The 14,973-nt window shown below is 40.3% G+C and overlaps 1 protein-coding gene across 3 annotated transcripts in view; it reads left to right on the top strand.

Moving 5' to 3' along the window:
- LOC139445046 (uncharacterized) overlaps nt 1-14,973 on the top strand; it is a 218,368-nt gene that overhangs the window by 126,287 nt on the left and 77,108 nt on the right. For all 3 annotated transcript variants that reach the window (XM_071226112.1, XM_071226110.1, XM_071226111.1), the window contains exon 5: nt 11,701-11,811. In XM_071226112.1, the coding sequence (XP_071082213.1) occupies nt 11,701-11,811 (111 nt within the window). The remainder of the gene's footprint in view (nt 1-11,700; nt 11,812-14,973) is intronic.

Raw genomic sequence — 14,973 nt, 5'->3', positions numbered from 1 at the left:
TCTGGCCCACACTCAAATAGTTTCCAGCTAACGTGATATAGTGTGAACACAAACACACACGCACAGACACACATACACGCAAACGTACACACAAACACTACACACACTAACACAAACACACTTAACACTGTCACACACCATTCATGTAAACAAATACGCAATTAGTTTACACTATCCCCCTTTTTAACCGACATTCTGATATATCCGAAATCTTTATACTACACATAACCTGAGTGTTGACTTAACAATTAGACGATCGATGTGAGAGGAGCTAAGACAAACGGACATTTCCAAATAAGGACATGTTTGTGAGAATATTTGCTCCCCGATAGCGAAAACCCTTGTGGCAATGAAGATTTGGTTCTTCCCATTATAAACATGGCAAATTACCATCTCGTGCCCCGTTAATATGCATTAGCTTTGAGACGAATATGTCGCTGACATTTGAAAAGTGTCCGGTCCTTTTCATGCGACTACAAGCAGTCCCTTTCTCCAATTTTAGCTGTAAAGGTATTGACAATTTTGGTTACGTGGGCAATATCATGTCCCGAGTTCAAGATTCCACCACTGCTGCTGTTTCTACATCGGATTTCACGAGTAAAGCAAACTTCGATCCTTCAACATATCGCCAATTTGACATCAATTGTAGCACGTGGTCGTCTGCTCCGATCGCGCGCACGCGACCTCAGATTGACAAGCAGCACGCGTAGGTAATCAATATCATCACTAAGAGTCCCGGTATCCAACTCGCCTCTCACCGTGACACAGTGATGTATTCGGCCGCAAGACTCAATTGAATCTGTTCTAAACACCAGCACCACACGTGCTCTACCGTAAACACAGTCTGGTCTGCGTTAACGCAGCGGAAGGATATCTCGTGTTGACAGCCTCGTGCAGGACCCATCACCGGGATGTGTTCACGTCGGATGAGGAATATTCGATGACAGTGTGTTGTGCTCCAACCATGGATGAGCTACCTCCGTACGTGTGTCTGTGCCAATGTTTTGTAAATATTCTTTAGTAGATTTACCCTAATTCCCAAGTGTGCATTTCCTTCTTGGATATGTCGATGCGCAGAAAGATATGGAAGAAAAACCGCAAACTTTGTCGCGGATATACTGTGGATCATATCATTCTACCCGAGGAACTGTTAAAAGAGGTTACGGTAAGAAATTCGAAATCTTTACCGTCTTCCGAAAGTTCATATTCATAGGCAATTAAGTGCATGTAATCACATGATAAATAGCATCTATATATGATTGGTACGATAATTGTAATAACAGATGATAATGGCGTCGGATGTTTCTTTCCTACCATTACGTCTGGGTTTAACAATAGCATAGGGCCTGTTGTAACATCTCCCTGCTTTCAGGTATATTTAGAACACTGAGTGTTAGTTTCTCTTAAGCGTCCCCTCACAGCAGAACGGTGATATAGAGTTGTTCTAGAACATCTAATTCACACATAATGACTGATCTGGGATAAAATAATACTCGTTTGTCCTCGTTGTTAGAGCGTATTGGCAGATTAATATGAATTCACGTTCTCTCGGTGTATAAGTGTTCTTGAATTTTAAAATTCGATTAAAATTGGTATGGTGCGCTTTATTGTCATCGCCTCCGTGTGTCTGAATCGGAATTGAATGTCTTTGCTCGTTGATAATGATATGATCAATGAATTACTTTTGATGAGAATCCAGTTTTTGTTGAACAGCAATTGGCGAAATTCTGCTGAACAATTTCCTGTGCACGTTCACTCAATAACTAGAAAATCAACACAAACCTTGTTTTGTCAGAAAATTGGTAAAACTGGTTCTGGCTAAATTCATGTGGCTTGAAAACGGTCTCATAGCAAGAACTTTCAAAATTTGAGAACTGCCATATTTGCAGAATGTTTGAAATCAATACGGCGACACTCAACATTGCCAAGGCTGTATGAGCGACAGTTCGAATTCTACGATGATAACACAAATGTAATGCATTAAATTTGATATGTATAATTATGTATTGTGTATGTATAGGCCGGAGGATTTGAATACTCAATAAACTCTGCCTGTATGACTGTCTGTCTGTATGTCTGTAATATAAAGCCAGGGAGGACAACAGTCACTAAATCATTTACAAAGTTTAAAAGAGGTCATCCTATCCTTTAAAGAATTCCCATTTATATATAGAATTCACCTCTTGTTATGTGTATGGTGTTTAATGTCAAAGGTATTGTGTTCTCGTTATATGTAAACGATAAAACACTCATGCATAATATATACCTACAATATTCTCTTGATATTTACCTCCCTCGGCAGATAGTGTTTCTTTAGTATTAGTATTGCATTACACAACGCATGGCCCTTTTCTATACGATGACTGCCAGTAAAGACTATCATGTCTTGTCCCTAATGGCAGTAACCCCTAACCGCTATTGAATATGAGCTGCGGGACCAATCCTTTAAAGAAACTAATATTTCAAAGCCAATTCCAGAGAGACAACCCCGACTTGCCATTACAGCCTCGATTCATATACAATTTGATTTAAAGCTGACTTCTTTGTCTCTATGGTGGAGACCTGTTCATTTACTGCAAACTCAAGGAATAACCTCCTCAATCTCCCGATTAACATGACAGCCATTATGAAGCAAAAAGGTTCGTGCCCGACATGGGAATTGATACATATTACAACGTACAAATGGTGTTCAGGACATTGGAGATGTACAACGCTGTCCATGTTCATCAGTGTCCCTTGCATCCTTCCATCCTTCGAGACCTCTCATCTTAACTGCATCTCCACGAAATCAGCCTATTTACGTGTGGAACAGCAGTTGTAGTTCCTAAGCACTGATTACCACTGTCTATGTTTCTATGAGGTAACGTAACCAATTACAGCAATATTATGTCGGCTTGTCCTTGTTTACCGTTACCAAGCAAGCAATTATCCGCTGATATCAACGTTTGCTTTCACAACGGACTGTGTTTTTATGACAACCGACGTTATTTATTCAACACACGGTGTATAATGTGCAATGATATCTGTTTCTTGCATCAAGTGATCTGGAGACGTTGTTGTCGACGTTCCTACGTGAGCTTGGTTATACGACGTGGGTTACTTAACAGCATCTTCAGACACGAATCACAGTTAGGGCTACATCGCCGCTAAGCACGACAACGACGTTCAACGTGTAGGTAATGGAGTTGCTTACTAGGCAGGGACACCCTCCGTTAGGCAATTATCGCCGGGATTTGCATCAGATTATACAGGTATTGAGTCGGTATAGCTTTAAGTCCTTAAATGAGACGAAAGGCAGGGTTTGTTGGGACACCTGCTTGCCTTCCCGCTTACGTCACAATCCCTCAATAAGTGGTGTAGTTGATGCCATTATCCCCCAACAACGACTTGAACGTCTCAATGGGACCCAGCCAGGGTCGGTACTAACTGCCTTTGATGGTCGTCTCTTGGATGAGTTGTTGGTAGCAATATGACTGGTTTATGATCTCCAGGGAATGTCAAGCCTAATGTTACCGCCCTCCACAACGCCGGACTAAACATCTAATGAAGCGGAACTAATCGCAGGGAACATCTCCTCGTCATTCTCCTTGCACGAGACAGGATTTAATGACCACTAGATCAGCTTGTCGGGACAAGAGGAAAAATAATGCTTGCGTCGGCTATTATTTTTTCTCCTGATATAAGTGTGCTTAGTGTTCCACGAACACGTGGAAGTAATGGATCGTTGTATTTTTGATAACTTGCAGCATTGTTCTCTTGTTCATGAATTTATTGGCTTTCTGATATTTCAACCGGAGCATTGACCCACTTGCCTTCTACGTAGCTGCAGAATGTCAGAATAGTTTAATTTCTCTTGGATCGTTCTCTCGGTGTGGTTTTAGATCAGTTCCTTAATTCTTGGTTGTTGTCATTGAGGGGAAAGTGCCAAAATGTTTCGAAAGTCAGAAAAGAGAGCTTACATATTCTTTATTACAAAATGCATATTGTGTTCAAAATAGATTCAATACAAGGTAGTTTCTGTCAGCTTATACAAAGGAATAGTTTCATTGCAAGATTCACAACAGGGGACTATTTGGCTTCAATCAAAGGATTCAAAATGGTCGTGCAGTGATGTACATGGATAAATGCATGATGCATATTTCTTTTTAGTTTCGAAAGGTCGCCATTACGTATTGACGACAAACACCATGTTTTTATCAGATACATTGGGCGTGCTCCCACTTAATGTCTTTCAACATTTGTCATAAGATTAATGCCAAGATATGCTTGCCTTTGTGGTGTCAGCTTGCAGCTGGTATTGTCGCAATCGTTCAGTGATCCCTATACACCTACGGGCACTGCGGAGGACGTGCTAGACAATGACGTCATCAGTTGCCAATGTGTCATAGTGTCTCATGGAACATGACCGACGTGGAATGTCAACTCTAGGAGGCTGACATTGCCGATGCAGTGTTACGGTTATGACGTCATAATGTACACTGACGGCAGTCATAGATGACGTCATCGCGTGACGTTTTGGGGGAAATAAATGTCACGGATTCAGATAATTGTTGATGGAAGTGGGTGTGCAGTGAAACATCACAGTCATTTCACTGCAGAACGAATATATTTATTTTATTTTAATTGTGAAACACTTCCAGAAACTTGGAGACGGAGTAGGTTCATCCAGATTAAGGCAGTACAAGACTAGTTGATTTCCGGATACTCTCTTTGACGAGCCAGTGTGGAGTGATCAATACATAAACATATACTTACGGTAAAGTACGTTTATAACGAACACGCTTATAGCGAACTGACGGATATAACGAACTGATGTTTATGTCCCAACTATTTGCTATAGTTATATATAGTTATGGTGTATATATGCTTATAACGAACTACGGTTATAACAAACTAAAGTTAGTGGTCCCTTTGAGTTCGTTATAACCGAAGTTTACTGTATATCAGCCCTTCTCCTGTTCCCACGCCGTGAAAAAACTAACCTACTGTCCCAAGTAGCGTAAGCTCAAAATGCTTGTCACAAAAGGCGAATATGCTTGTCGTAAGAAGCGACTAACGGGATCAGGTAGTCAGGCTTGCTGACTTGGTTGATGCATGTCATCGATCCCTATTGCCTGGATCGATTATTTACAGACCGCCGTCATAAAGCTGGAATATTGCTGAGTGCGGCGATAAACAAAAAACAAACAAACAAATCCAAATCCTCAAACGACGTATCTGACATTTGATGCTGCTGTTGCTGTTCAGTTTCATAAATGATCTGCTTTTTTCCGGTGTAAATGTCAATGATGCTTTATTTAAACTGGTTAAATTGAAACAAGCAGGGCATTCGTAAACAACGACTAATATTTTTAAGATATTATCTCCATGACGGTGTTAGCCCACGGGGTATAATCAACGCTATACAGACGCAAGAACGCTTGGCGTAAGCCGCAATGATCATTGCAAGGCCGTCGGTTGTGAAACCGTTTTGTAACCAAGCATCTTCGGAGCGTCGCTTTTTATCAAGATTTCACAACACCGTATCATCTATCACTGTAAGCATCACTGATTGATTGCTAACCCATCTTACCTTGCACTGTAGGACACATCTGGACAAATGATTGGCATTTCCAGTATTTCAGATCGATCAATTACACGTAAAAATAGACTTAAATGTTTTAAAATGTCCTCCAAGATTGTGTCTACAACTCTTTGATAAGGGACCGACCCTTTGAGATTTTGGCGGGGGTGGCTGGGATTTTATCGAAAAAACAAGTATCCCAGAAAAAATATTCATGCTTCAGTCTGTTAAAAAACAGATTGTCTGCAACAAAAATAGATTTACATTTAGGCTCAAAGTTGAAAATTAAATTGAAAAATTATCTGGTTTTGGAGATGTAGCTGAACCATGTTTAGTCTACATGCAAAATGCCAGTCCCCTCCAACAATTAACCCCACCCCACCCAAACTAGAATATGAAATGGTCGGTTCCTAAAGGATTGCTCTTCTTTATAATTCCACACACATCACTTAACCAGCTCGGATGTTTCCTGACATCAATATAACCATGACACCAATGAATATGAATCATATTTTTATTTAATCATACCGACATGTAATTTCACAATTTCACATTTTTCGCATCCTTCTCTAAATCACCACTTTATACGGCCTGACCATGATGAGACAAGCTTTGGTTCTTGTTAGACTTGAGATAGTAGGCTATTGTAACCCTGATAATTGTGAAACATCGTCATTAATAATAAAGTCTGATAGACTTCCTCCCAATCTTGAACAATTTCCCTGATACAAATAAACTGGCTCATTACACATCCGAGTGCTGAGAATCGAGGTCGTTTTATTACTACTCTATAATGCCAAGGGTGTCTTCGATATCAAGTTTATAATATTATATATCTCAAAATGGCCAATAGTTTATAATGTAGTTCAATATATTATATATTGAAATATCATTTATTTTCGACTGGAGAAACTCAATTTGGGTTCGTTTAATTTCAAGATATTAGCTTATCAAATTGCTTTGTATATTAAAATGCTGCTTTTTATAATCCATAGTTCAAGGTAAAATTATACTGCCAATGTGGTCAATGGCATAGATCTACCGCCATACGCTCTTAATTTCATACTGTATATTTTTTATCTTTAACAATATATATTGCAAAAACGTTTGAGATGATGGGGTTTTTTTTAAACTAAAGGTCAAGGTCATTTGATCCTTCAAAATCACAGTATATTTCCAATCGCGAAACCCATGAGAAACGTTTTTTACGCATATTCCAAATTTGACACATCAGCGTCGATAATGATGACCGATGCAACCCGCTGTTGTGACATGTACCATATGTTCCCGTGGTTGTTTTAGGCGAATAATTGGCTTGCCCTTGCATGTGTTTGTTACGGGTGCCATCGGTGGGGCAGGATACACTCACCGTTTCGCGAACATCTGGTGTCATCACTATTTGATAGTGATTCTGAAACACATGCTCATGTTATAGATAGAACATGCACTGCATTCTGAGTTAGTAGATATCTCTTGTGATAATGGACATGATGGATGTCGGTCTTATTTACCTACCAAGCACGGTGAAATAATGGGCATTGATGCCATGTGCCATCAAATGGAATACTAGTATCACAAGCAAACCACTGGTTACAACCAAATACTATCTTTACTACTACAAGTTGTGTTCATTTCAATTACATCAATGCTTCATCAACCCATTGTCAAACTCGAAGTCAAACAGATAGCATTATTGATATTTTCAATGTTCACTGAATCCATGAGATGAAAATTAAAATTCAATTAAAACTCAGAGCCTTAATTGAACAAAATTAAACACCATCTTGCAACAATGTATGTTTTGTCGCAGACATATTTTTCTTCTCTCCAACCGTCTGATTCATACTATTTTCTTCATGAATTTTATGGGATAATGGGAGCGGTCGGGTAGCCTAGTGGTTAAAGCGTTCGCTCGTTACGCCGAAGTGAGTGAGTGAGTGAGTATGGTTTTACGCCGCTTTTAGCAATATTCCAGCAATATCACGGCGGGGGACACCAGAAATGGGCTTCACACATTGTACCCATGTCGGGAATCGAACCCGGGTCTTCGGCGTCACGAGCGAACGCTTTAACCACTTGGCTACCCGACCACCCCCGTCACGCCGAAGACCCGGGTTCGATTCCCGACATGGGAACAATGTGTGAAGCCCATTTCTGGTGTCCCCCGTCGTGATATTGCTGGAATATTGCTAAAAGCGGCGTAAAACCATACTAACTCACTCAATTATGGGATAATGTATTTTTGTTTTCAATAAAATCCCAGGCCCCCTGGATTAGAAATGGTCGCCCCCTTACAAGCAAAACAGTCCGGTTTTCCTATGTTAAAATGTTTATTTAAATTGATAATAAGGGTTTGGGAATAAACAGGTTTTACCATGTTTGAAAAAATCATTCATGATGAGGGTTTAAGTGTTAAGTGTAATACAGTTAACTACGGTTATAACGAACACGTTTATAACGAACTGAAAGATTTAACGAACTTATTTTTTAGTCCCGGCCATTTGTTGTATATATGCTGACAGTGTATATATGCTTATAACGAACTACGGTTATAACGAACCAAGATTAGTGGTCCCTTTCAGTTCGTTCTAACCGTAGTTTACTGTATGTACAAGTTGCACCGATCGCCCGCTGGATGACCGCAGGCTTGTTAAGCCTCATATAAATTGTCCTTAAGAATATCACTCTCCAATCCTCCTTAAGACCATCGCTTCACGTCAATCTGGTATCAATACAGAATTGGCCAGGTCAGCAGCTGGAAGTTTAGACATAGTTTATCCTTCTATATGGCGATTGCCATTGTCATTTAGTCTCTGTAACACGATCAGAGAAGAGCACTTGGTCAAACCATTTGTCTTCTCGCTGTTCTGACCCATCTCCTAATCCGCTTATAGGGGCGCGGTGGACAAATGGTCTTAGATGCTAAATATTTATGCAGAGTTGTGTCCCTTAGCCGTGCGTGGTTCCGCTGATTCGAATCCCAGATTTGTTTGCATTATGATCCTTGGTTTGCGGACACATGCCGTGTGTATTAGTATAGGGTTGGTTTGGTTGTTCTGTCACGTTAAGCTGACATGACGCGATATTACTGAACTACTGTTCACAGCCGCGTTAAACCAAACTTTTGCCCTCAATAACCTGAATATCTGTAGTCTAAAAAAATCAGGTGACAAGTGGTTAAAGCGTTCGCTCGTCACGCCGAAGACCCGGGTTCGATTCCCGACATGGGTACAATGTGTGAAGCCCATTTTTGGTGTCCCCCGCCGTGATATTGTTGGAATATTGCTAAAAGCGGCGTAAAACCATGCTCACTCACTCACTCCAAGGAGATGGCTTGCTGCCATCTAAAACAGCCCATATGAAGACCCCAACGAACATGATTAATCTACAACGTTAAGAGTTAATCAAAATGATAACTTCTTCGTAATTAGTGGAATAATGTTGTCACAGTGCCAGTAGACCAGCTGGGGGTTTACTGAGGAGTTGGGATGGTGAAGGGAGATGCGTTAGCCAGCGCACGCTGTGGGTAAAAAGGCCACGAAAATCGTATAGCCATGATCTTAAAGCAAGGACAATGCCTACACGCAATATCGTACATCGCACTGATCGTCAAGGAAAAGCTGATTTTGCTTTCACGTTTAAAAATATAACGTCAATGCCAGAGAATAACCAGTCTCGATTATCTACCGAAACAGATTCCATTGGGCGTAAAAGGCAATATAGTGGTGAAAGGTTTATGAGTGAGTGAGTGAGTATGGTTTTACGCCGCTTTTAGAAATATTCCAGCAATATCACGGCGGGGGACACCAGAAATGGGCTTCACACATTGTACCCATGTCGGGAATCGAGCCCGGGTCCTCGGCGTGACGAGCGAACGCTTTAACCACTAGGCTACCCGACCGCCCCGGTTTATGAATGAATCACTGAATATCAGTGATGACACCAGGTGTTCGCGAAAAGGGGTAAACATGTTCTGTGACACCCTGCGTACATTGAATACACGTATGTTCCAGGAATACCATATTTACCGATTTTTTATAAGTTTGATTTCGGGATTAATTTTGATAAAACCACAGAAATGATAAAATAGATGTATGTACAGTGAAACCCCGTTTATCCGGACGATACAGTTTCCAGTAACATTTGGCTGGAGTATGAAGGATCAGATCAATACCACAGGTGTCTCCTCATTATTCTCTCAACCCGCGTGGTAGACGGGGTATCCGGACAATGGAGGTTCGAACTGACGAGGTGTCACTGTTCAATGTTTTTCCGGACACAAAGTGGACACTATGCATAGTCAAGATTCTTCCAACAGCTTGTCTTTATAGAGCACAAAGTCATTGTGACCTCCTGTTGAAGAAAGCTTTACTCGGCCACACACTTTGGACTGTTTTTGATGTTATGACTCAGAGGAATGTGAAATCCATTATATGTTTCCACTATACATGAGAGTCCACCAGACACGCTTTGAGCTGTATATATATTGCTGGTATAATAATCGATTGAAAACAAGTTTTAAAAATTTTAATGTAAGAATGACAAGACAAGCTGATTTATGTAGAGTAGACATTCCGCTAATGGTACATTTATCTGATAATAGTGAGTGAGAGTGTGAGTATGGTTTTACGCCGTTTTTTTACAAAATTCTATCAATATCATGGCGGGGACACCAGAAATTGGCATTGTACCCATGTCGGGAATCGAACCCGGGTCTTTGGCGTGACAAGCGAACGCTTTAACCACTAGGCTACCCGACCGCCCCTTTCTGATAATTTTATTGCCCTTTCACAAACCAGATAGTTCTGTGTCTGCGTTCATAATGAACATCTTAGTTACCAACGTATTCAACTGACGTTAGTGTTGTATGATTGAGTAATCGACCAGATCACCTGCTTCAAGGGACCGTTGTCCCTATTTTACCAGGTGTTTCGTGAAGTACTTCTTAATTCGGATAGATCAACTGGACGTTTGCTGAATATCGACAGAAACCATTCAGTGGTGACCTGTCTGAATTAGTGTGACGTTGCCCGATAACAGATAGATGTCCACGCTCCTGATTTGTCTCCTCAACACGCGATTACACTTGATGGTTCCTGTGCTTTTGCAGCGACATTGCTAACTACGACCACGTAGTGTATTATTTCACTGTAGGTTAAACACTGGCAACATAGTTTGTAATATTGAAGATTTTACAACCAATTTTCTCACACACACGCACACACACACGCACAAACACACACGCATACACCGTGAAGATCCTTGTTAGAATTGGTCGTAAGATGCGACTAATGGGATCGGGTGGCCAGGGTCGCTGACATCTGTTCATGCATCCCAATTGCGTAGATCGATGATCATGACGTTAATCACTGGATATTTGGTACAGACTCGATTTTATTGCTGAATTTTTGTTGAGTGCAGCGTTAGACAACTAACAAACAAACAACAACCAATTGTCATAGAGTACGTGTAAGATGAACTGCAATATACTGCGGATTTAGAATGTATTCACTGTCTCAATTTGGCACTAAGAGACAACCAATTGTAAATAGTCTAACGACCCGCTTGCAATAAAGCAACTGCTTGGCACCTAATAACCATGCCAATATCGCAATTTCTACACACATAAACAGGTATAAAGACATTGTGACAGTAACATTAAAACAATTATTTGTGAATTATGAAAGTTGATAAAAATTTCTTAAATACAGGACATTAACACCATCACGCTCAAAATAAATATGTACGATCCAAATCATCGGAAAAACACACATAGATGTACATATTAGCGACAAAACCCTTTCCATATTCATAAGAAATTATGAACCATGATATATGCTGGAAAACATATCTTATATGCATCCGTCAACAGCACCAGATATTGATAGTATAATTAAAACTTTATGGACATCAAAGTTGAAATATGTATGTACTTTAGTATGTGTATATGCAATACGCTATAGATTCGTTAACCATACAAAGATTCCCACTTAAGCGACTCAATACGTTCAGCCCCGACCCATGAAGCCAAACAGTCTCGACCTCCACTTGAGACCTCACCTTTCAACAAATGACCTCAGTCAGTTCCTTGTGTTGTTTGGCTTGCATCTGAGGTAACCCTTTGTCTCTTGTTTCAGCCCCAGAGGAGGTTAAGTTCTGGCAGTCTCACAGACGGCTCGGAAACAGAGAATGAACCTTCTCCACCTGTCGCCAGGCGAGGGAGACGATCCGCCATCTTTGAAACGAAGGTACGTACTTCCGGTTTATTTAAACTACGTTTTTACTGTTCGTCAAAAAACAATGTCCAATCCCCTGTCCGTGACTTAAAAAGAAAGGTCAAAACCGCTTTGCATCGCATTGCAATCGAATGTGTTACTGTGTACCATTGCCCCGACTGGCAATATTTGCTCTCTGTGGCAAATGTATATATTTCCCTTGTACAAACAGTCCTGCAGTCATTCAAACAGATTCACCTTCTTCGATATTATAAATAGCCCAGCCTTTTTACCCATTGTTTCCACTGTCTACAATTCTGTTTGTTCAATGCGTAAAAAGACCATCTAAAATATCCCACATACTGCAAAGGTTTCGTGTACTGTTGTACACCATTAGCATTCAATACTTCGGGCAACTGTGTCAGGCTCTTCAGAATAACGACAACCACCTCCGTGGTCTAGTGGTAGAGCGTCCGACCGGAGAGCGGAAGGTCCGGGGTTCGAGCCCCGACCGCGTCATACTAATAGACGTTAAAAGATGGTACTTGTTGTTACCCTGCCTGGCGCTCGGCATTAAGGGGCTAAAACAAGGACTAGTCGGCTCGGAGTCAGTATACTATGTCTGAGTGAGGTATTCATGTTAAACTGCGGCATAGTATCTCAGTGAGCTAGCACTATAAATCGGCATCATTCCAGACTAGTACAAGCAGCCACACACACGTCCATGTAGGTCGCAAGTTCAATAATCTTGGACGCGACGTCAAACCGAATTTCACCTCACCTTAGATACACAATAATACCAATTTTTTTAGAAGACGGTGTCTACATCGCCGAAAAGCATTATTACCAGAATGTAAAAAGTGGTAAATTAGCACAGCTTTTTTTAAATATATTTCCAATCATTTCAAGTATCATTCGTGAGGTTCTCTTACCGACATGTAAATCAACTTCGGCCTTCTCTGTGCCACCAGACAAACATAAACATGTATATTCTACATTGTGTAAATATTTAATGGAAGTTAGATGAACCTCTCCATATATAAATTAACAAGTCACGGAGCATGGTCGAAATAGCACAAGATTTACGTATTCCAATAACACGTTTTTGCATGGTACGTGTTTATTAGGAGGTTGAGTATGTAGAAAAGACATCCCAGAGCATGAAATATGGTTGATGGAGTATGTGTTTTTGTATTGTTCATTGCAGTCTGCGTACACACACTAGGGAACAGTATACATGTGCCATACATCGATTACGTTATTACCTAACGTCATAAATTTACAATGTATGTGTAACGCGCACCTGTTCACGGACACCTGGCATAATTACTATTTGATAGTGATTCATAAACAGGCTCATGATATAGTCGGATTCGTACAGTCGAATCTTCATGTAGCAGATATTTCTTATAAATATGGAAAGGGTTTTGCCGCCTATATCTTCAGGTTTGATAGGTAAAATTCATCGTCGTTTAAAATAATATACAGTAAACTAACGGTTAAAATGAACTCAAAGGGACGGCCAATTTTAGTTCGTTATAACCGTACTTCGTTATAAGCATATATACTGCATATATACAGCAATTGGCCGGGACCAAACGACGGGATCCGTCGGTTCGTTATGAGCCTGTTCGTTATAACCGTAGTTAACGATATAATTATATATATGAAGTGTATATAATATTATATACTTCAGGAGATAAACTTCTTGTATCCCTTTGATCATGATATTGGTATTATAAAAGCATTGAACTAAAAAACCTCACTTTTTCTTCGAAAATTTAAAAACTGAAGTAGTTGTAAATTGAGCTAAAATAGACCTCACTCTATTTTAAGTGCTCCTTATTCTCAAAAAAATAATTTAACAAATTGACATTTTCTCGATCGATTTTGGTACTCTGTGCACACGTAATGGTTAAACTCCTGGTCATTTCCAATTCCCATTAGCGCTGTAAAGCAGTTTGAAGGGGGAGCATTTAGAAGTGTTACGTTCGTATTTATTCCAATGCGATACAACGACTTCAGGGGACCTTTGACCTTTCTGACAAGCGTGTTGTTGTGATTAGAATAAAAAATAATAGACCGTTGAACGAACAAAATTGTATAAGTAACTTTATTGACCAATGTTATAATAAATATACATGTAGGACACGTCCTTTCTTCGTTTCTGTGGGGTTTTAGTTAATATAAATAAAAAAAGTTATTGTCACGGATATTTTGTTCAGTGTGAGGTGGGGGTGAAAAGGGGTTCAACGTCGCGTTTAAAATTATTGCACTTATATAGCAGAGTGCATGTATTTGACTGTGTGGCTGCTAGTAGTGCCGGTTTATATTTTTTTAACATGGATACCCTACTCAGATACTGTATGTGACTCCGACCGGACCAGTCCATGTTTTATCTTGATGCCGGGCGCCAGGCAGGGTAACAACAAGTACAATACATTTACGTCGTTTGGTGTGACCACGGAGGCGGTTTTGATGGTGTTTCCTTTGATGGACAACTGCGTAATAACAGTTGTGTGTATTGAAGTCGTTATTATGGTAAACAGGAACATAATTCACGTTCATATATTTTCCACAAGACAGATTAGATCATGTTCCTCTCAAATTCGCCTAGATCACTGATGGCTACGACCAAATTCCATAACCCTTATATGTAAGCATCACTGCATTTGAGTTTGATCAAAGAACTTAGTGTGAGTGACATGTCAAATGATGTCACATAATAGGCCAGTCTGTTATCTGGGGTAGAAATCTGCCCAAACCACGCATTAGTACTATAAACCCTTGGCTTGACACTAAAACCTGAAGACATGTCCATTCCCTTTAGTACAGGATTCCAAAGCGCCATAAGCATACAAGCGTACAAGAGAGATATATTGCTGGGTCCAACAAATGTACCACCATAACCCTGTCTCAAAGACTAACCATAATCCTTAATACAATCAAGGAAGGAGTTTCTTTATATTCACAGAAAATATTTGAGACAAGTGGAATCAATACAATGTGGACTCTAAAAAAACGATTTGCTTGTTGCAACCTCAAAATAAGAGTGAGTGAGTGAGTATCGTTTTACGCCGCTTTTAGCAATATTCCAGCAATATCACGGCGGGGGACATCAGAAATGGGCTTCACACATTGTACCCATGTCGGGAATCGAACCCGGGTCTTCGGCGTGACGAGCGAACGCTTTAA

This window comes from Haliotis cracherodii, unplaced genomic scaffold, assembly GCF_022045235.1.
Source record: "Haliotis cracherodii isolate W230 unplaced genomic scaffold, xgHalCrac1.p SCAF_6, whole genome shotgun sequence".
Classification (NCBI taxonomy): domain Eukaryota; kingdom Metazoa; phylum Mollusca; class Gastropoda; order Lepetellida; family Haliotidae; genus Haliotis; species Haliotis cracherodii.
Note: the sequence above shows the minus strand (reverse complement) of the source record. Positions and strands in the feature narration are given on the sequence as shown.